At 46.3% G+C, this 20,632-nt stretch overlaps 1 protein-coding gene across 1 annotated transcript in view; it reads left to right on the top strand.

Moving 5' to 3' along the window:
- PKD1L2 (polycystin 1 like 2) overlaps positions 1 to 20,632 on the top strand; it is a 131,948-nt gene that overhangs the window by 11,502 nt on the left and 99,814 nt on the right. Inside the window, exons 6-8 of the mRNA XM_008064977.1 lie at positions 11,852 to 12,081; positions 15,505 to 15,909; positions 18,929 to 19,006. Of these exons, the coding sequence (XP_008063168.1) occupies positions 11,852 to 12,081; positions 15,505 to 15,909; positions 18,929 to 19,006 (713 nt within the window). The remainder of the gene's footprint in view (positions 1 to 11,851; positions 12,082 to 15,504; positions 15,910 to 18,928; positions 19,007 to 20,632) is intronic.

Here is a 20,632-nt window from a genome sequence, read left to right as displayed (position 1 = left end):
TCATGGTTCTTTGGAGAGCTGGGTGGCTTTTCTTGTCTGTGCTGACTCAGCTGGGGTTGGCTGATCTAGCAAGGTCCTATTCCATCACATGTCCAGTGGTCAGCTGGTTGTCAGCTAAGGGCACAAGTAAGTCATCACCCAGCAGGCTAGCCTAGGCTCATTTGCACAGTGGCAAAGGGGTCCTAGAAGCAAGTGACAGTAGGGCAAATATTTTTCAAATCTCTGTGTGAGTTGCATTTTCTAATATCCCATTAACCAAAGCAAGTTCCATGGCCAAGACTGGACTCAAGATATAGAGAAATAGACACCACCTACTTATAGAAGGAGCACGAAGTCATTGCAGACAGTGGCGGGAGGACCTAATGCTGCTATTTTTTGCAAACACTCTGCCACATAAGTTTTCTTATTATGGAGGCCACATGGAAAGTCATGAGAAAGTCAGGCATGGTGGCTCACACCCATAATCCTAGCACTTTGCAAGGCTGAGGTGAGAGGATTGCTTGAGCCCAGGAGTTTGAGACCAGCCTGGGCAATATAGTGGGACCTTGTCTTTATTAAAAAATGTTTAAAAATTAGTCAGACATGGTGGTGCACTACTGAGGAAGCTGAGGCAGAAGGATTGCCTGAGTCCAGAAGATTAAGGCTGCAGTGAGCTATGATTCATGCCACTGCACTCCAGCCTGGGTGACAGAGTAAACCCCAACTCAAGAAAAATTAATTTCACTTGCTTTTCCTTTATTTTTTTCAATGTGACTGCTAAAATTTTTTATTATTCTTTTTTTTCTTGGTAGAGACAGGGTCTTGCTATATTGCCCAGGCTGGTCTCAAACGCCTGGCCTCAAGTGATCCTCCTGCCTCAGCCTCCCAAAGTGCTGGGATTGCAAGTGTGACCCACCACGCCTGCCCAGAAAATTTAAGATTACACATGTGGCTCACACTGTATTTCCATCATACGGTGCCATGCTAGATGATTACCATCTTGCTTCTGTAGACAAAGCGGTTGAAGCTGAGTGAGGTACAGTGGCGCCGCCCAGGTCACACAGCTGGGGAGTGGCAGAGCGGCTGTGCAGACCACGACTGGCTGCATTGAAGTCAGGCCCTAAGCCCCAGCCAGAGACAGTGCCTTATGCAGCAGTAGGGCCTGAGCACCCCGGACCTGGCATCTTCCTGGGGACAGAGTATACCTCCCTGATCTGAGGGAAGCTGAAGTCAGTTCATAACACTTCAGAGTCCAGTCTGGGCCTGGGGTGAGCGCCCTTCTGTCCTGGTGGATACTCCAGCAGGAGGAAAGCCCAGGTCATTCCACAGGCTCTAGGGTTTTGGACATAGTGGGTTAACAGTAGACCCATTTTGTTGATGAAATGGTAGCAAATAGAAAGAAATCCACAGAATAATGCCACAGGTATCTGTCTAACCATTTTTCCCCAAAACATTTTTTCACCCAACTATCGTCCCTGTAAGGAGCCCCAACTCAATTTGGAGCCACAGGGAAGACCAGAGGTCCTGCTTCCCCTGGCCACACACCCTTCTCCTAAACTCAAAACACTTCAGGCATAGCCTGCAGGAGCTCGGGAATCCAGTCCCCTGGGGACTTAGCATTCCTGGAAGCCTTGGGTGGGGTGGAGCAAATGGAGCACCCCCATTCACAGCCACATCTAACCCAGTGTTTTCAGGTCTCAAACTCAGCCATCCTCAGGGGTTGCAAGTTGCACTGGCATTGTGCCATGACGCTTGATAAAATGGACTCTAGTGTGATGTGAGACAACCCTGGTCTCGCTAGGTTTCCGTTTTTTGAGTCGCATTTATTTATTATTTATTTATTTATTTTATTTTTGAGTTAGAGTCTCACATTGCCACCTAGGCTGGAGTACTGAGGCACGATCACAGCTAACCACAGCCTTCACCCCCAGGGCTCAGGCAATCCTCTAGCCTCAGCTTCCAGAGCAACTGGGACTACAGGCATGTGCCACCACGACCAACTACTTTCAAAATTTTTTTGTAGAGATAAGGTCTCACCTCATGTTGCCCAGGCTGGTCTTGAACTCCTGGTCTCAAGTCATTCTCCCACCTTGGTCTCCCAAAGTGCTGGGATTACAGATGTGAGCTACTGCACTCCTTCCCCATCACCTTATATGTATGGCTGTCTTTAGTGTTTCATTGAGTGAAATGGAAAATTATATGCAATGATGCTTTGGGGGAAATGTCTAGTTGAAACAAATGCCCATGGCATTGCTCTAAGGGTTTCTTCCTGCTTCCTACCATTTTAAAAAGAAAACAGCAGATGGTAAACTCCACAATCTTTCAGCCCCCAAATCTTCTACAACTTGGGTTTTGTGTTAAGTCAAAATTGAGTGTATGTAGCTCTGCTGAGACCTTTAGTGACACAAGACTTTTCAGGAATAAATGAACAGTGGTTTAGAATGGAAGCAAATGGGACACAATACTAATATTTGCCAATTCTGAATGTTGAGTACAAGTGTGTTTGTCAGGTTACTACCTGGAATTTTTTGTGTGATTAAAATCTGAAAAGCAGGGTGCATTGTTTTCCATTTGCAATCTCTCTGGACATTTTCCCTAAGCAAGGACTCCTGGCTTTTTTTTTTTTCCCTCTTGCAAAAGCACTAAATAGTGACATTCCACTGCCACCCCAATAGCCCAATTTCCTTTACTCTAAAGATCTGGTGGACCTTGAAACTACCCACTCATCTTGTCCTATAATTCTTATGACATTGGGAAATTTATTTCTTATTTTTTCTTATCAACACGAGCAGCCTCAACCCTCAATTCCCAGTATGAAAGTAGCATGAATTTTAAGTATACGAAAACCACACTTTGTGGGAATGTCACCGTGCTTTTCTTTTATGTATTTGTACAAACTCCTGCTTTGGCTTAAAATTCCTTGTGAGTCAAAAAGTTAGCGATTTTAAAACATGAACTGTGTCCATAGTAGATAAATAATATGAGTTAATGGGGATAGTCTAACCGCAAATCAAATCTGCATAATGAAAGTCAAAGGACGCTGGTCACGTGGCTCATGCCTGTAATCCCAGCCCTTTGGGAGGTGGAGGTGAGAACTTTGCCTGAATCCAGGGGTTCGAGACCAGCCTGGGCAACATGGTGAGACCTCGCCTCTATAATAAAAAATTAAAAAAATTACCTGGGCATGGTAGTGCACACCTGTAGTCCCAGCTACTTGGAAGGCTGAGTTGGAAGGATCGCCTGAGCCCAGCAGGTCCAGGCTTCAGTGGCCGTGAGCATGCCACTGCACTCGAGGGAGAGTGATTTAAAAAAAAAAACCCAAGGATTTCTCTTTTAGAAGCTCCTTCTCATTTGCCTTCTCCATGCCTTGTGTTCATTTTCATGGTGGGCCATTTTGTTTCTCTGTTTGTCTTGGAAAACTTTCTACATTTCTAAAACTGTGTAAAGGGCTGTATAAAACAATGAGCACGAGGCGCAATCCAAGTCCAGTGATGGTTAGCGAAACGCCACCTACTAGTGGAAATAGGGATTGACATTCTTCTTCAGGTCTTACTCAGAGTTGCCTGTGCAGAGCAAGAGTCTTGGAGGGCAGGGATTATCTGGAAGCTGGTAACTCACAAGACAACATAGCCTTAGTTAGAGCAACAGTCCTTTCTAGGAGAGCCAGAATTTAAGGCATGAGCAATGGATCTAGGAAAATGGGAACAGCATGGACCTGAAAGCAGTGGCATACTTGGATTACACCAGGCACCTGGTTACACCTGTTCAGGAGTATCTGAAAATGGAAAGATTCTGGAAAACTGAGCAGAGGCCTGGACAAAATCTAAGGAGACCTCTTAGGAGAGGGTGGGAATGTCAACTAAAGAAAACAAATCAAGCTTTTTATTTTTATTTGTTTGAATTACATTTACTTTTGCTTAGAGACAAAAGTATTTTTATTTTTATTTGTTTGAATTACATTTACTTTTGCTCTGTTGCCCAGGCTGGTGTGCAGTGACAGATCTTTGCTCACTGCATCCATAAACTCCTGGGCTCAAGTGGTTCTCCCACTTCAGCCTCCCATATAGGTGGGACTACAAGCACGTGCCACCACACCTGGGTAATTTTTGAATTTTAATTTTAATTTTAATTTTTGTAGAGACGAGGTCTTGCTGTGTTGCCCATGCCGGTCTCAAACTCCAGGGCTCAAGCAATCCTCCTGTCTCGGCCTCCCAAAGTGCTGGGATTGTAGGTATGAGCCACCAGGCCTGGCCTAGAATGAATTTTTAAATTGTTGCCTCCATATGTTTGTATTCCTAGAATATCTCTCCTTTGCTGGCAGCAATTTCTAAAACCACTTAGTGGTCCTTTCCCTGGGGTGAGATCCCTGGGAGAAAAATCAGGAAAGATCCATTTCTCTGCCTTTTGGTCCTTGGCAATTTCAGTTGACACCAGAGTTCAGAGAATGGAATAAATTGCTGCTGCTGCTGCTTTTTTTTTTTTTTTTCCTGGAAATTCTTATAAGCCAAACAATAAATTGCTTCTTCCAGACAGATCACTGACAGACGAACTAATCTGCTGTTCAAAACCATCCTTTGCGTTTTTATAAAGAATCATTGTTTTCTAGTTCTGAAATCTACATTGGCTGATGTGAATAATGATCACTCCAATTTTTTTGGTTTTGCTTTTTTTATTTTTCCATTTCTTTCATCCTTTTACTTTCAATCTATCTATATCATTATATTTAAAGTGGGTTTCTTGGAGACAGTATGTGATTGGGTCTTGGTTTTTAAGAATCCTATCTGGCACAATAATTGGTGCATTTAGACCATTTACAGTTAACACAGTTGTTGATATAGTTAGATTATCTACAACTTTACTGTTTTCTACTTACCCCCTCTGTTTATTTCTTTCTTTGTTCCCCCTTTCCTGCTTCCTTTTGGATTATGTGAATATTTTTAGTATTCCATTTGACTTATCTATAGGTTTTTGGCTAAATCTCTTTGCATTACCTCTTTAATGGTTGCAGCAGGAATTTAAAAATACATGCCTAACCTTTCAGCAGTCTACATAGAGTTAATATTTTATGGTTTCAGGGAAAAAAAAAATATATATATATATATATTTTGAGTTGGAGTCTCACTCTGTCGCCCGGCCACCGCAGCCTCGCCTGCTGGGCTCCGGCGATCCTTCCACTTCAGCCTTCCGAGTAGCCGGAATTGCAGGCACACGCTACCACGCCCGGCTGATTTTTTTATTTATTGTAGAGACGTGGTCTCGCTGCCCAGGCGGGTCTTGAACCCGCGGGCTCAGGCAATCCACTCACCTCAGCCTCCCAAAGGCGCGGGATGACAGGCTGAGCCACCGAGCCTGTCTGGGGAAAATATTGAAGTCTTACTACAATATAGGTCTCTTTATTCATCTCGTTTATATTATGATTGTCATGTATGACATCTGTGTACACTGAAAACCCCTTTCAGCATTCATACATATTTTTTAAAATTTAAGAAGAGAATATAGTCTGTATAGCAATCCAAATATTTGCCATTTATTGACTCTTCCTTCATTTCTGAAGTTCTAAGTTTCCCTCTGGTATCATTTCCCTTTAGCTAGAAGAACTTCTTTTAGGATTTTTTTTTCAGAGCAGATTTTCTAGCCACAAATTATCTGAGTTTTCCTGAGAACGCCTTAATTTTGGTTGAAATCCTGGAAGACATTTTTGCTGGATCTAAAATTCTGTGTTGACAACTTTCTTTCAGTAGTTCAAAAATGTTGTTTTGACCGAGTGCAGTGGCTCACACCTGTAATCCTGGCACTTTGGGAGGCCAAAGCAGGAGGGATGCTTGAGCCCAGGAGTTCGAGACCAGACTAGGCAACATAGCAAGACCTCATCTCTACAAAAATAAATAAATAAACAAACAAACAAATAAACAAATTAGCCAGGTGTGGGGGCACATGCCTGTAGTTCCAGCAACTTGGGAGACTGAGGCAGAAGGATCGCCTGAACCCAGGAGATTGAGGCTGTGGTAAGCCATGATTTTGTCAGTGTACTCAGGTCTGGGTGACAGAGTGAGAATTCAACTCATAAAAGCAAACATCGTTTTAGCTGGCTTCCGACCCCCATGGATTTTGGATTTTGAGGAGATATCTACACTCATTTAAATCACTGTTTTCCCTGTATGTAATGTGCCATTTTTCCCTGGCTGATTTCAAGACTTTTTTTTTACTTTGGCTTTTCAGTAGTTTGATTATTATGAGTATAGGTGTGGTTTTCTTTAAGTTTTTTTGTTTGTTTTTCTAGGATTCACTGAGCTTCTTAAACCTGCTAAATTTGGAAGATTTTTCAACCATTATTTTATCAGATAATTTTTTCTATACCAATATCTTTTTCCTGTCTAGTCTCCAGTGACACAAAAGTTAGACCTTGTGATATTGTTGCACAGGCTGCCAACACTCTGTTTATTATTATTATTATTATCTTGTTATTATTATTGTTATCTTGAATTGGAGTCTCGCTCTGTCGCCCAGGCTGGAGTGCAGTGGCACACTCATGGCCACTGCAGCCTTGACTTGCTGGGCTCAAGTAAAACTTCCACCTCAGCCTTTCAAGTAGCTGGAACCACAGGCACGCGCCACCATGCCTGGCTAATTTTTCGATTTACTGTAGAGATGAGGTCTTGCCAAGTTGGCCAGGCTGGTCTAGAACCTTTAGACTCAGGCAGTCCTCTCACCTTGGCCTCCCAAAGTGCTGAGATTATAGGTGTGAGTCACTGCATCCGGCCTGTTTATTATTAAAAATTTAATATTGGCCAGGCTCGGTGGCTCAGCCTGGAATCCCAGCACTTTGTGAAGCTGAGGCAAATGGATTTCCTGAGCCCATAGGCTCGAGACCCAGGCAACTTGGCAAGATCTCGTCTCTACAATAAAGCAAAAATTATCCAGGCGTGGTAGTGCACGCCTGTAGTTCTGGCTACTTGGGAGGCTAAGGCAGAAGCATTGCTGGAGCCCAGCAGGTTTACACTGCGAGTGGCTGTGAATGTGCCACTGCACTTCAGCCCGGCAACAGAGTGAGACTCCAACTCTAAAAGAAAAATTAACATTTTTTCTCTATTCTTCAGATTGAGTAATTTTTCTTGATCTATCTTCAAATTTACTGACTTTCCTCTCTGTCATCTCCATTCTACTCTTGAACCCATCCAGAAGTATGTTTTCCATTTCTAAAATTTCATTTTTAAAAATAGTTCCTGTTTCTTTGCTGTGAATGTCTGTCTTTTTGTTAATTTCCAGAGGGTTTGGTTTTACCTGGTACAGCATGGTTTTAATAACTGATTTAAAATCTTTGATAATTTCAACATCTGAATCATCTCAGGGCTGACATCTACTGATGGTGTTTTCACTTGATATTTTGTCATATTTTCCTGGCTTTTTATAGATAGAGTAACTTTTGTTTGTCTGTTTTGATTATTGTTTATTTAGTAATAGAGTCTTGCTCAGTTTTCCAGAGTGGTCTCGAACTCTTGACCTCAAGTGATCCTCCCACTTTAGCCTTCTAAGTACCTGGGATCACAGGCATGAGTCACTGCACCCAGATTTTATATCAAGTAATTTTTTATTATGTTCTGAACATTTTAAATAGTATGTTCTGAAACCCCAGGTCCTGTTGAAATTCTCTGGAAAATGTTAATTTTTTAAAAATGTATTTGTTTTGTTTTAATAGGCAATCGACCCAGTTAAGTTCAAACCACATGTTCTGACTTGTCTTCTGTGAGCAGTGGTTTCAATGTCAGTTCAGTTTTCCAAGCTGCTTGGGTCTATCCCATTCATGTGTTATTCAGGGCCAGGGTTTATATTGTCATTTAATTTACAACTTTGCTGTGCTTCTTTGGGTCTTTTATGCACATATGCAGTTTGGGGGTGAGTTCATAATTTGTGTTGGCTCGTATACAGAATTAAGCAATCCTATTCCCTAGCTCTCTACTCTCCAGGATTTTCTCCACACTCTCCTACAACCAGAGTCTACTTTTCATGGTTCCTCTGGACAGAAAAATGGGTTTTCTCTTGGGAATTTTTTTATCAAGTTCTCACTCTGTCACTCAGTTTCAGTGCAATGGCACAATCACGGCTCACCACAATTTCGACCTCCTGGATTCAGATGATCTTTCCACCTCAGCTTTCTGAGTAGCTGGGACTATAGATATGTACCACCATGCCTCTAATCCCAACACTTTGGGAGGTGGAGGTGAGAGGATTGCCTGAACCCACAAGTTCGAGACCAGCCTGGGCAACATGGCAAGACCGTACGTGTACAATAAATCAAAAAAATTAACTGAGCATGTTGGTGCATGCCTGCAGTCCCAGATACTAGGAAGGCTGGGGCAGAAGGATCACCTGAACCCGGCAAGTCAAGGCTATAGTAACCGTGAGCCACTGCACTCCAGACCGGGAGACAGAGTGAGACTCTGATTCAAAAAACAAAACAAAACAAAAACCAGGAAACCCATCTTTATGGATCTGTCTTCATGTTTTGGGTTTTCTCCCCAATCTGCCTGCTAATGTTTATTTTTCAGCATCCTCAGGCAGTTTCTTTTGATATTCTGCCAAGGTTTTTAGTTGTGATCAATGGAAGAGACAGGCTGTAAAGGCTAACACCAAGCATGAGGTGACCGTTTTATTTATTTATTTATTTAAGTTGGAGTCTTGCTCTGTCACCCAGGCTGGAGTGCAGTGGTATGATCACAGCTCACCAGACTTGACCTCCTGGGATCAGGCGATCCTTCCACTTCAACCTCCTGAGTAACTGGAACTACAGACATGCATCACCATGTCTGATTAATTTTTAAAATTTTTTTGTGGAGACAAGGTTTCACTATGTTGCCTAGACTGGTCTTGTACTCCTGCACTCAAGCATCCTCCCACGTGGGCCTCCCAGTGTTGGGATTATAGGTGTGTGCTACCATGCCCAACCAGGTTACTGTTTGCTAAGCTCTTTCACAAATGTGTTCATTTGTCAGATATTTCACAATACGTTTTTTTTTTTTTTTGAGTCAGCATCTCATTCTGTCACCCAGGCTGCAGTGCAGTGGCATAATCACGGCTCATCCCAGCCTCAAACTCCTGGGCTCAGCAGATCCTTCTGCCTCAGTCTTACAAGTAGCTGGGACTATAGGCATAGGCTAATTTTTTTATTTTTTTGTAGAGACGAGGTCTTGCTATGATGCCCAGTCTGATCTTGAACTCCTGGGTTCAAGCAATCCTCCCACCTTGGTCTCCCAAAGTGCTGGGATTATAGTTGTGAACCATTGTTCCTAGCCAGATATGTCTCAAGCAGTCACTAGGTGTTAGGCACTGTGCTGGTTGTCAGATTTATAACAGAGAACTAGACAGACACTTTCTACACTGACAGCCTAGCAGGGAACAATGACACTGAATCAGCATGCATGTGATCTGCAAGAAGCAAAGGCAGCTTTTATTTTTTTATTTTTATTTTTATTTTTTGAGTTGGAGTTTCACTCTGTCACCCAAACTGGAGTGCAGTGGCCGCTCCCGGCCACCGCAGCCTCGACCCACTGGGCTCTGGCGATCCTTCCACCTCAGCCTTCCGAGTAGCCGGGATTACAGGCGTGTGCTACCACGCCCGGTTGATTTTTGATTTTTTTTTTTTTTTTTGAGTTGGAGTCTCACTCTGTCGCCCAGACTGGAGTTCAGTGGCCGCTCCCGGCCACCGCAGCCTCGACCTGCTGGGATCCGGCGATCCTTCCGCCTCAGCCTTCCAAGTAGCCGGAATTACAGGCATGCGCTACCAGGCCCAGCTGATTTTTTGATTTATTGTAGAGATGAGGTCTCGCTGCCCAGGCGGGTCTTGAACCCGTGGGCTCAGGCAATCCACTCACCTCAGCCTCCCAAAGGCGTGGGATTACAGGCTGAGCCACCGAGCCCGGCCTGATTTTTGATTTATTGTGGAGATGAGGTCTCACCAAGTTGCCCAGGCGGGTCTCGAACACACGGGCTCAGGCAATCCATTCACCTCAGCCTCAGCCTCCCAACGGCACGGGATTATAGGCTGAGCCACCAAGCCCGGCTGCAAAGGCAGCTTTTAAAGAGAATCTGACCTAGTCCTTGGTTTGCAGAAGGCTTTCCTGAGAAGCTAGCATTTAAGCTGAGAACCAATGGAGCAGTATGAATATAAGCAAAGAGGTGGACAATAACCTGCCCGGCAAAGAATAGCACCCTTGGCAGCCTTCACTGGGGAACGAGGCAGCATGGTCTAGAAAGTGAAAAGATGTCTGAGTGACTGGCACAATTAGAGGAGTGGCATGTGGATGTGAAAATGAGCAGGTGTCTTAGTCTGTTCAGGCTGCTATAACAAAATGCAATAGCCTGGGTGGCTTATAAACAACACACATTTATTGCTCACAGTTCCCGAGGCTGGAAAGTTCAAGGTCAAGGTGCCAGCAGGGCTGAGCACAGTGGCTCACGCCTGTAATCCCAGCACTTTGGGAGGCAGAGGTAAGATGATTGCCTGAGTCTGGGGGTTTGAGACTAGCCTGGGCAACTTAGCAAGACCTCGTCTCTACAATAAATAAAAAAATTTGCTGGGGGTGATGGTGCATGCCTGTGGTTCCAGCTGCCTGGAAAGCTGAGGTGGAAGGATCATCTGAGCCCAGCAGGTTGAGGCTGCAGTGGCCATGAATGTGCCACTGCACTCCAGCCTGGGCAACAGAGTGAGACTCCAACTCAAAAAAAGAAAGAAAACAAAAAAGGTGTTAGGAGATTCAATTTCTGGTAAGGGAGCACTTTCTGGTTTGTAGATGGCGCCTTCTCCCTCTGTCTTCACTTGGTGGGAAAGAGTGAACAACTCCCTTGGGTCTCTTTTATAAGGGCACTAATCTTACTCATGAAGGCTCCATTCTCATGACCTAATCCCTTCCCAAAGGTCCCACCTGCTAATACCATCACATTGGAGATTAGGTTTCAACATGTAATTCGGGCAGAACACAAACATTCAGACCAGAGCAGCAGGGTTAACCAGGAGGGTAGGTCTGTGGATCTTTGCAGAGATTTTTAACTGGGAAAATGAGAAGCAGAACATACCTATCACTTGGATGGGTTTGGAACCTGATCCCATTTTACAGATGGGGAAAATGTGGCTCAGAAAGGTAGTCTGAAGCACAGTGGTTTACAGACTAAGCAAAAAGGCCAGAGAGGGAGGTTTTGTGTAAACCAACAGAGGACGAAAAGGGACAGGCAGCCACATATTTGCCTTCCTGACGATTCCTTCTCGTCCACCTTCCCGATTCCTCCTCCCCTTCTCCTTCTCCCCCCATTCTCCTCCCATCCTCCTCCTGCTGGAGCCTCACTCTGTCCCCTAGGCAGGAGTATAGTGGCAAGATCACAGCTCACTGCAGCCTGGACCTCCTAGGCTCAGACGTTCCTTCTGCCTCAGCCTTCCAAGTAGCTGGGACTACAGGCCCCCTCCACCACACCCAGTTTTTTTATTTTATTTCATTTAATTTAATTTATTTTATTTTATTTTATTTTAAACTGTAGAGATGAGGTCTTGCTATATTGCCCAGGCCAGTCTCAAACTCCTGGGCTCAGGCAGTCCTCTGGCCTTAGCCTCCCAAAGTGCTGGCATGATAGGCACACTGCCATGCCCGGCTAACTTTTTAAATTTTTTTAAATTGTAGAGACAAGGGCTCGCTATGTTGCCCAGGCTGGTGTTGAACTCCTGGACTCGGGCAATCCTCCCAAAGTGCTGAGATGACAGGTGTGAGCCACCATGCCCGGCCTGCTTGGTTTTTTCATCTTTGCAGAACTGGGGAGGTGGGAGGTGGCGGTGAGGATGTACTCGTGTGTGCCCAGTGCTCTTAACGTGTCTGCCTGTGGCCGGCAGTGTGTCCAGCAGCGTTACCTACCCGTTCCTGTCTCCTGGAGAGTACACCGTGTTTGCAGAGTGCACCACCAGTGAGTGGCACGTGACAGCTCAGAAGCACGTGACTGTGCGAGTCAAGATGGAGACACTCAGTGTGACAGGGTGCTCCGGTCTGTCGGAGTCAGGAGCCAGTGCCCTCTGCCAGGCCGTCTTCGGGGACCCCCTGTGGATTCAGGTGGAGCTCCATGGAGGTAGGTCTGCAGAACTGGGTAGGTCAAGGCCAACTGCAAGATAACTGGTTTCCTTCAAGTCTATCCAACTTCCAGGCTTTAATAAAAAATAACAGCAATCACTTAGTTCATTTTTTAGCTACTGTTTATTCACTTATTTGGCATCTAGTGTGTACCGGGTGCTGTTCTAAGTCCTCTACATAGAATAGCCGCCTCAGTACTTACTAGTACTATCTCCATTTTACAGATGAAGAAATTAAGGCACAGTGGCTCATGTCTGTAATCCTAGCACTTTGAGAGGCCCAGGTGGGAGGATCGCTTGAAGCCAGGAGTTCGAGACCTGCCTGGGAAACATAGAGAGATCTCGTCTCTACAGAAAATTTTTAAAAATTAGCCTGATATGGTGGCACGTGCTTGTAGTCCCAGTTACTCGGGTGGCTGAGGTTAGAGGATCTCCTGAGCTCAGGAAATCGAGGTTGCGGTGACTCTTGATGGTGCCACTGCACTCCAGCCTGGGCAACAGAGCAAGACTCCAACTCAAAAAAAAAAAAAAAAAAAAGAGAAAAGAAAAGAAGCACCAAGTTCCAAAGTGAGTAAGCTAGTGAGAGCTCCCAGTCTTCCAAAGGCACTTCTTGGGAAGACATGCTCCTAGTCCCATCATAAGAACTACAATTCCAAGCCACTCACTATTGAGGGAATTTGAATAGGATGCAGTGGGACTGGGAATGCTCCCAACTGGGCCTGGCCCATCTAAGCACAGCTGGCGTCCACTAATTTGGCACTATCAAGTTGCACCTATCAGAGCTGACATTCAACTATACCCACTGTTATGGCCAAGCCAGTTGCTATGGCTAGGGTCCATCCTGATTGATCACAGAGACCACACTGATAGGTTTTCATGCCTAGTCTGATTGGTCAAGGTGTCCATACTGATTGGCCATGACATCTATTCTGATTGGACACAGCATCTGACTGGTCACAATATTCATACTGATTGGTCACAGCATCCATTCTGATTGGTCACAGCATCCATTCTGATTGGTCACAGCATCCATTCTAATTGTCACAGCATCTCTTCTGATTGGTCACAGCATCCATTCTGATTGGTCGCAGCATCCATTCTAATTGGTCACAGTGTCCATTCTGATAAGTAAGAGCATCTGGTCTAATTTTCTGGTGCTTAGGCAGTGTAGGTTGTTAAATATTTTAATGATCACCCCCTTTCTCAAGAGAGACTCTCCTAAGACCCATGGTCTCCCAGGGCAGCGTCTCCCCAAAGCACAGGTCCAGTTTGAAATCAAGTCATAGGCCTTGTAGCCAAGCGCAGTGGCTCACACCTGTAATCCCCGCACTTTGAGAGACAGAGGTGAGAAGATTGCGTGAGCTCAGGGGTTGGAGAGCAGCCTGGGCAACTTGGCGAGAACTCGTCTCTACAGTAAATCAAAAAATTAGCCAGGCATGGTGTCACTCACCTGTGGTTCCAGCTACTTGGAAGGCTGAGGCAGAAGGATTGCCAGAGCCCAGCAAGTCTAGGCTGCGGTGGTCGTGAGCGTGCCACTGCACTCCAGCCTGGGTGACAATGAGACTCCAACACACACACACACACACACACACACCACACACACACACACACACACACATATACACACATACTCACTCACTCACACACAAAAGACATAGGCCTTTTGGTGGAAACAGCACATCACAGAGCTAGAGAAAGAAGCCCAGGGCCCAGCCTAGCTTGACGCCACACACCACCTGAAGCCTCATTCATAGAAGCAACTTAAGGAAGCCATCCTGGAGCTCTCTCTCAGGGCTCTGTTCTTGTGTGCCTGTTGGCTGATGTGTGCACCTGAGGAAACTTAAACTAATCCTTTGTTTATCTGCTCATTCTGCAAATATAATTGACTGCCTACTCGTTGCCAGGTGCCGGGGAGGCAGTAGTAAATGTGAAAGTCAGGGCTCCTGCTCTCCTGGGGATTGCATTATTATCATCATTGCTTTCCTCCTCCTTCTCATCATCCAAACAGAAATATACTAGCTTGGTTTCTATTGGAAAGAATCCTAATTTGTTGGTTTAAATCCGATTTTAAGAATCAACGACAATATTTAGCAATCCATTTAGAACAGCCGACTGGGCACTGTGACTCACACCTGTAATCCCAGCCCCTTGGGAGGCCAAAGCAGGAGGATTGCTTGAGGCCAGGACTTTAAGACCAGCCTGGGCCACATAGCGAGACCCCATCTCTACAAAAAATAGAAACAAAATTCTAGTCAGGTGTGGTGGCAGGCACCTGTAATACCAGCGGGAGGATTGTTTAAGACTAGGAGTTGGAAGCTGCAGAGAGCTGTGATCGTGCCACTGTGCTCCAACCTCCAGCCTGGGCAACAAAGAGAGACCCTGTCTCTCGAAAAAAAAAAGAGCAACCATCTGCAAATTGCAAGGGATTCTCATCTTACTGGGATCAGGCCGAGCTTTCATGGTGGCAGGGTTCCAGGCGATCACCAGAGCAGGTTGAATGAAATGGTGTTACCTGCTCCTGCTTCAAACAAGATTCAAGGCTAATTCTCATGCATAAAAATCCGCCTGCACCCTTAAGAGATGCTCCCTTTTCAGCCTTCTCCCGCCCAAGGATATCCCAGCAATGAACAACAACAGAAAAATCCCTCTAATTTTTTTATTACAAACTTTAAAGTTCTCAGGTAACACATGCATAGTATAAATAAATTAGAATACTCATATGAACAGAGAGGACCCAAAAAGGAAAAAAAAATCACTCATTAACTCAGGGATAATCACTGTTAATATTTAGGGAAGGAGGTTGTAACCCTATCTGAGAGGGCTTGTGCGTGATGTTTTTGATTATCAAAGAAGTCACCCAGAGGTTCAACAGGGAAAGATTTTGGTTTATTAGAACTTACAGGAGGCACTGATGGCAGCTGATTGGTGAAGAAAGAATCCTCATCTTAGGACAGTACAGTAAGGATTGGGGTTTTTTTTGTTTGTTTGTTTTGTTTTGCCTTTTTTCTTTTTTTTATAAGGAGACATCTCACTATGTTGCCCAGGCTGGTCTCAAACTCCTGGGCTCAAGCAATCCTCCGGTCTTGGCCTCTGACAGTGCTAGGATTATAGGTGTGAGCCACCATGTTTTTACAATTACATCAATTAAGGTGTCACCCACATTGTTCTCAGTGACACTTGATCACCTGCATCCTGCGACTCATTACTGGGAATATGCGTGTCCTTCAGAGACAGAAGCCAGGTGTTGGGGAGAAGGCGTTTATTTCTGAGCAATTACCTCACAGGGGTACATCCTCACTTGTTTCTTTATATCTATATCCATATCCAGAATCTGGCTTCAGAGCCTGAGTCTGAACCGCCAGTAGTATCGATCACCTGCGTGGTTGTCACCAACATTCTTCCATTTTTCTTACCCCACCCAGGATCAGAGGTGACTTATACTGTGCTTTCGGGTAACTTAACCCTGGCTGAGTCCACCACCCAGACGGGCTTGCTGCCGTACAATCTGACTCTGGACGGAGAATCTCAGGAACGAATGGGCCCTGGGTTGCACCATCTGGAGATCCGAGCCGCCAGCAACACCACCACTTCTGCTCTCTCCAGAAACATCACGGTTCACTTTGTGGAGCTGCTGTCAGGGCTGCAGGCCTCCTGGGCTTCCGACCATTTGGAGCTTGGACAGGACCTGTTGATCAATGTCTCGGTGGCTCAGGGCACCCTGGAGGAGGTGACCTTCAAGGTGGCAGGACTCAATGCAACATTCTCCCATGAGGAAGTGAGCTTTGGAGAGCCATTTGGGATTTACCACGTGGCAGTTCCAGTTGAAGGTACTAGGGTTTGGGGGCTCTCCTCCCAAGCTCCTTCCTCTACCCTTTCTGATTTGAATTTCAAGGTCCTACTAGTCAGTTTTTCAAAGTGTCCTGGACACAAACATTCCAGCATCCCGCAGGGGTCACAAAAGGAGAACTAGCTATTATCTGTCCTCATAGAGCCTAGAGTTGCAGAGTTTCTTGACTTTGACACTTCTGACATCTATAATTCCTTGTCAGAGTTGGGGGCCTGCCATTGTAGGAGTTTTAGCAGCATCCCTGGCTTCCAGACACTAAATGCCAGTAGCACCAGCGCCCCATGTCATGACAACGAGAAATGTCTCCAAGCTGGGCACAGTGGCTCACACCTATAATCCCAGTACCTTGGGAGGCTGAGGTGGGAGGATTGCTTGAGACTAGGAATTCAAGACCAGACCTCATCTCTTTAAAAAAAATTTTTTTAAATTAGCTAGGCATGTGGTGGCATGTGTCTGTGGTCCCAGCTACTCGGGAGGCTGAGGTGGACGGATCACCTGAGCCCAGAAGGTTGAGGCTGTGGTGAGCCATGATCATGCCATTGCACTCCAGCCTGAGTGACAGAAAGTGACCTAGACTAAAAAAAGAAAAAAAAAAAAAAAAATCTGCTGAGGGGCAAAAATCACCCTCGTTGAGAAGCACTGGAAGAATGAAGGCATATTTCGATGCTTTCAACATCCCTAGAGGAGAGTATAGTCTAGGAAACCTCATTCCATGCCTTAGGGGGAGAGATAAGTAAAGTAATCATAATAACAATAAATGGAGGGTGGCAAAGAGGAGGAGGAAGACAGGCTGTGTCGGGATGATGCTGGCTGGGGGTCAGACTGGCTGGCACCAGCTGGTGAAGAGGCCACAGCACACATTTTCGTTTAATCTGGAGGAACAGAGAGTCCTTGCAGGCCTTGTGATGAGAATCACAGTCTCCAACCCACCCAGGACCTGCCCACAGCTCCCCCTGTCTCAGAGGTGTGTTAGAAAGCAGGTGAAACTGCACAGGCGTGGGGTTGTCATGCCCTCAGTGAAGGACTTGGCAAACTGATAGCAGAAGGGGCCATACATTCAAGAAGAACTCCACTGGAACTTTGCCAGGTACCAAGGGCCCCGCTTAGAACAGGAAGAATCCAGAGGTTTCGGAAACTGGGAAGTGCACAGAGTGATTAGGCTAGAATCCAAAGGCAAATTTAGTTTTGCCTCCCATAAAAGTAACTCCTATAAAAGTCCGTGGGAGAGCCGGTTTCGGTGGCTCAGCCTGTAATCCCACGCCTTTGGGAGACAGAGGTGAGTGGATTGCCTGAGCCCGTGGGTTCGAGACCCGCCTGGGCAGCGAGATCTCATCTCTACAATAAATCAAAAAATCAGCTGGGCGTGGTAGCGCACGCCTGTAATTCCGGCTGCTCGGAAGGCTGAGGCGGAAGGATCGCCGGAGCCCAGCAGGTCGAGGCTGCGGTGGCCGGGAGCGGCCACTGCACTCCAGTCTGGGCGACAGAGTGAGAATCCGACTCAAAAAAAAAAAAAAAGTCCGTGGGAGAAGTGTATCCGTTACTGATTGACAAAATCTCCACATGCTCTGAGACTTTTTTGCTCACTGTTAGATGATTAACAGCCTTCTCCTGCCCCTAAGGCAGGATTTGGACTATTCCAGATATTGATGGAAGGAAGGAAAGGGAACAGGATAGGACAGGAACATTTGTCCTTGGTGGTACTGGCTCAGTCCTGGCTGGCGACTCTCGGGGCCCTGCAGATGTTTGAAGTGGTCTCTTGTGGGGGCTTCCATGAGTCTGAGGCCCCCTGCTGGGCCCCTCAGACCAAAGCTCCCGGGATGGGGTGGTGTCTTCTCTTCAGCTGGTCCCATGTCCTGACTGCTTCTCCTGTGCTGCCTCCGCTCTCTGCTGCCTCCCCCTCCTCGCTGTTCTCTTCAGCACCCTGTCTCCCCCGAGCCCACATCTGATCTGCAGAAAGTTCTTACCCATTCCTTGCCTACTACCAGCCAACAGTAGCTATTTTCCAGATGCAGAAATGCGGCCCTTGGCTCTCTCCTTCTCCCCCCACCCCAGCATAGACTGTTCCTTCAAGTGCTGAGTAAGGAGCCTGTCTATGAGATTCTCAAACCTCAAAGAACACATACCAAACTCTTCAAGAAAGGTTCCCCACTGAAGACCATCTCCCTAGATTTGGGGAGAGAAGAGGGTAGACTGCACCCACCACCTCTTCCCATGAGGGAAGAAGAGAGAGCCTTTACTGGCACCTCTCCCCAGATAGATCTTAAGAATCCTTCTCTGGCCAGGTGTGGTGGCTCGTGCCTGTAATCTCAGCACTCTGGGAGGGTGAGGTGGGAGGACTGACTGAGCCCAGGAGTTCGAAACCAGCCTGGGCAACATAGCAAGACTTTCTTTCTTTAAAAAAAAATAGCCAGGCATGGTGGCATGTGCCTAATAGTCCCAGCTACTCAGGAGGCTGAGGCAGAAGGATCACCTGAGCCCTGGAGGTCAAGGCAGCTGTGAGCTGTGATCATACCACTGTATACTCTGGCCTGGGCAACAGAGTAAGAACCTGACTCAAAAAAGAAAAACTCCTTCTCTTCCCTCAGGATTTTCTCTTCCCCTCTGCTGGAATCCCCAATCTAATCTGACTGTCAAGTACTTGCTCATTCTTTGGAATTTGGTTCCAGTCCTGGCTCTATCCCATGAACCATTTCCAGTCTCTCCTGAGGTTGAAGTGACCCCACCCCAATGCTCACAATGATCCATGCCTATTCCTGCCATGGTTTGACACTACTAGACATGATGGTAAGGTTCTTGAAGGACCGTGTTCCCTCATCTCTGTGTTCCCACAGAGCCTTGCGCCATGCCTGGCATACAGCAGGAGTTTATTAAATGCTCAGAAGGTGAAAGATTCTGATGTGGCCATCAGGGGCTGCAGCAACGCAAGCTTGGAGAGTTGTCACCGTACATGTTAAATAGTGAATGACAATGCCCATGACTCTCGGTCCATTGCATTGCAGGTACCTTCCTGGTCACTGTACTGGTGAGGAACACCTTCTCAAACTTGAGTTTGGACATCGGGACCATCACGATCACAGGTAAGGGGTTTCTGTCAGGGGTTGTAAAACCTGTTACCAGGAGTCCAAAACATGGCACCTGCTTGGGGTCTAGTGAGCGACCCTTCCAAACAGGGCTCTGAATATGCATCTTGTTCTATAGATATTAAGAATTCTCTGTTTCCTCTAAAGAGGCAGTGACATATACACAAAACACTGATAGAGCATTCAAAAACAGGAGTGTTTGTATTAGCTAAGATGCTTTAGGCTGCAGGTAACAGAAAGTCCAACTTAAGTGGCTTAAATGCAGGACTTTCTTGTCTTACATAAAATAAAATAGGCCGGGCCCGGAGGCTCATGCCTGTAATCCCCGCACATTGGAAGTCAGAGGCAAGAGGATTGTCTGAGCCCAGGAGTTCGAGACCAGCCTGGGTAACTTGACAAGACCTTGTCTCTACAATAAATAAAAAAATTAGCCAGGTGTGGTGTCCAGATACTTGGAAGGCTGAGGTGGAAGGATGACCTGCGCCCAGCAGGTCGAGGCTGTGGTGGCCATGAGTATGCCACTGCCCTTTAGCCTGAGTGAAAGAATGAGACTCTGACTTGAAAAAAAAAAGAAAAGAAATTAGGAGGGAAATAGTTCCAGGGTTGGTTCAGCAGCTCAGTGATGTCATCACAGAGCCAGGCACAGTCTGTCTTTCTGCTCTGCCATCGTCATCCTGAGGTTTGCTTCTCACAGAATCAAAATGGCTGCTGCAGTGCCAGACATTGCATGCTAGCCTGACATTATCCAGCCGCAGGCAAAGGGCATTTCCTCCTGAGCACCTCTTTTATGAGAGAGAAAATCTGTCCCATTAGTCCCCTGCAATCTTCACCTTGGATACCATTGACCAGTGTAGGTCATGTGCCCGACTGCAGGGGATGCTGGGAAAGCAGGTATCCAGCAGTTTCAGGGTCTGTGGGAGAAGGTGGATTCTGATTGCCAAGAGGGAGGGTGGGGTAATGACTGTGGGGTAGCCAGCCATCAGTAGCCATCATAGAGTTAAAGCTCACCTTGAAGGTGTCTGTCAGGACTTTTTTAGTAGTAAGGGACAGCAAAGCAACTCCAGCCGGCTTGAGTGAAAGGAAATTTTATCTGCTCAGAAAGTGAAAGGTGCAGAGAGTTGACCTGGGTACAGCTGGGTCCATCTGTCAAACGATGTCTTCAGAAACCTGCCTCTCTCCACCTCTTGGTTCCATGTTGGCTTCATTCAGATCCTCTCTTCCCTGCAGTGGCAAGATGGCCCCAGGCTTTGATCATTAGCCTCTGGAGAACCAGCTCCTCTTGGTGAATATTTCTAGCAAGAGTCCTGAGCCTGCCTCTTCCTGGTCCAAGTCTGTTCATGTTCCCTCCTGGACCAGCTGCAGAGACCAGGGGGAAGCGGCATTCAGCTCGGGCAGATCTGACTAAATCCTGTGTTTTATCTGCATTGGCAGCTGCCTCCTTCTAATCGCAAAAGAGGTGTCTTTAGTTCAGTGGTGGACATGATGGCTTGTTTTGGACCCATCTCCCTATGACCTGAATGTCTGCTGTGCCTTGTGAAAACATCTTTAAAGACTGGCGGATAGCCAGGCTTGGTGGCTCAGCCTGTAATCCCGTGCCTTTGGGAGGCTGAGGTGAGTGGATTG

Source organism: Carlito syrichta, unplaced genomic scaffold (assembly GCF_000164805.1).
Source record: "Carlito syrichta isolate Samal-C Ts95f unplaced genomic scaffold, Tarsius_syrichta-2.0.1 Scaffold308119, whole genome shotgun sequence".
NCBI classification, from domain to species: Eukaryota; Metazoa; Chordata; class Mammalia; order Primates; family Tarsiidae; genus Carlito; species Carlito syrichta.
The sequence above is the reverse complement of the archived record's forward strand: the minus strand, read 5'-3'. Positions and strand labels throughout refer to the sequence as shown.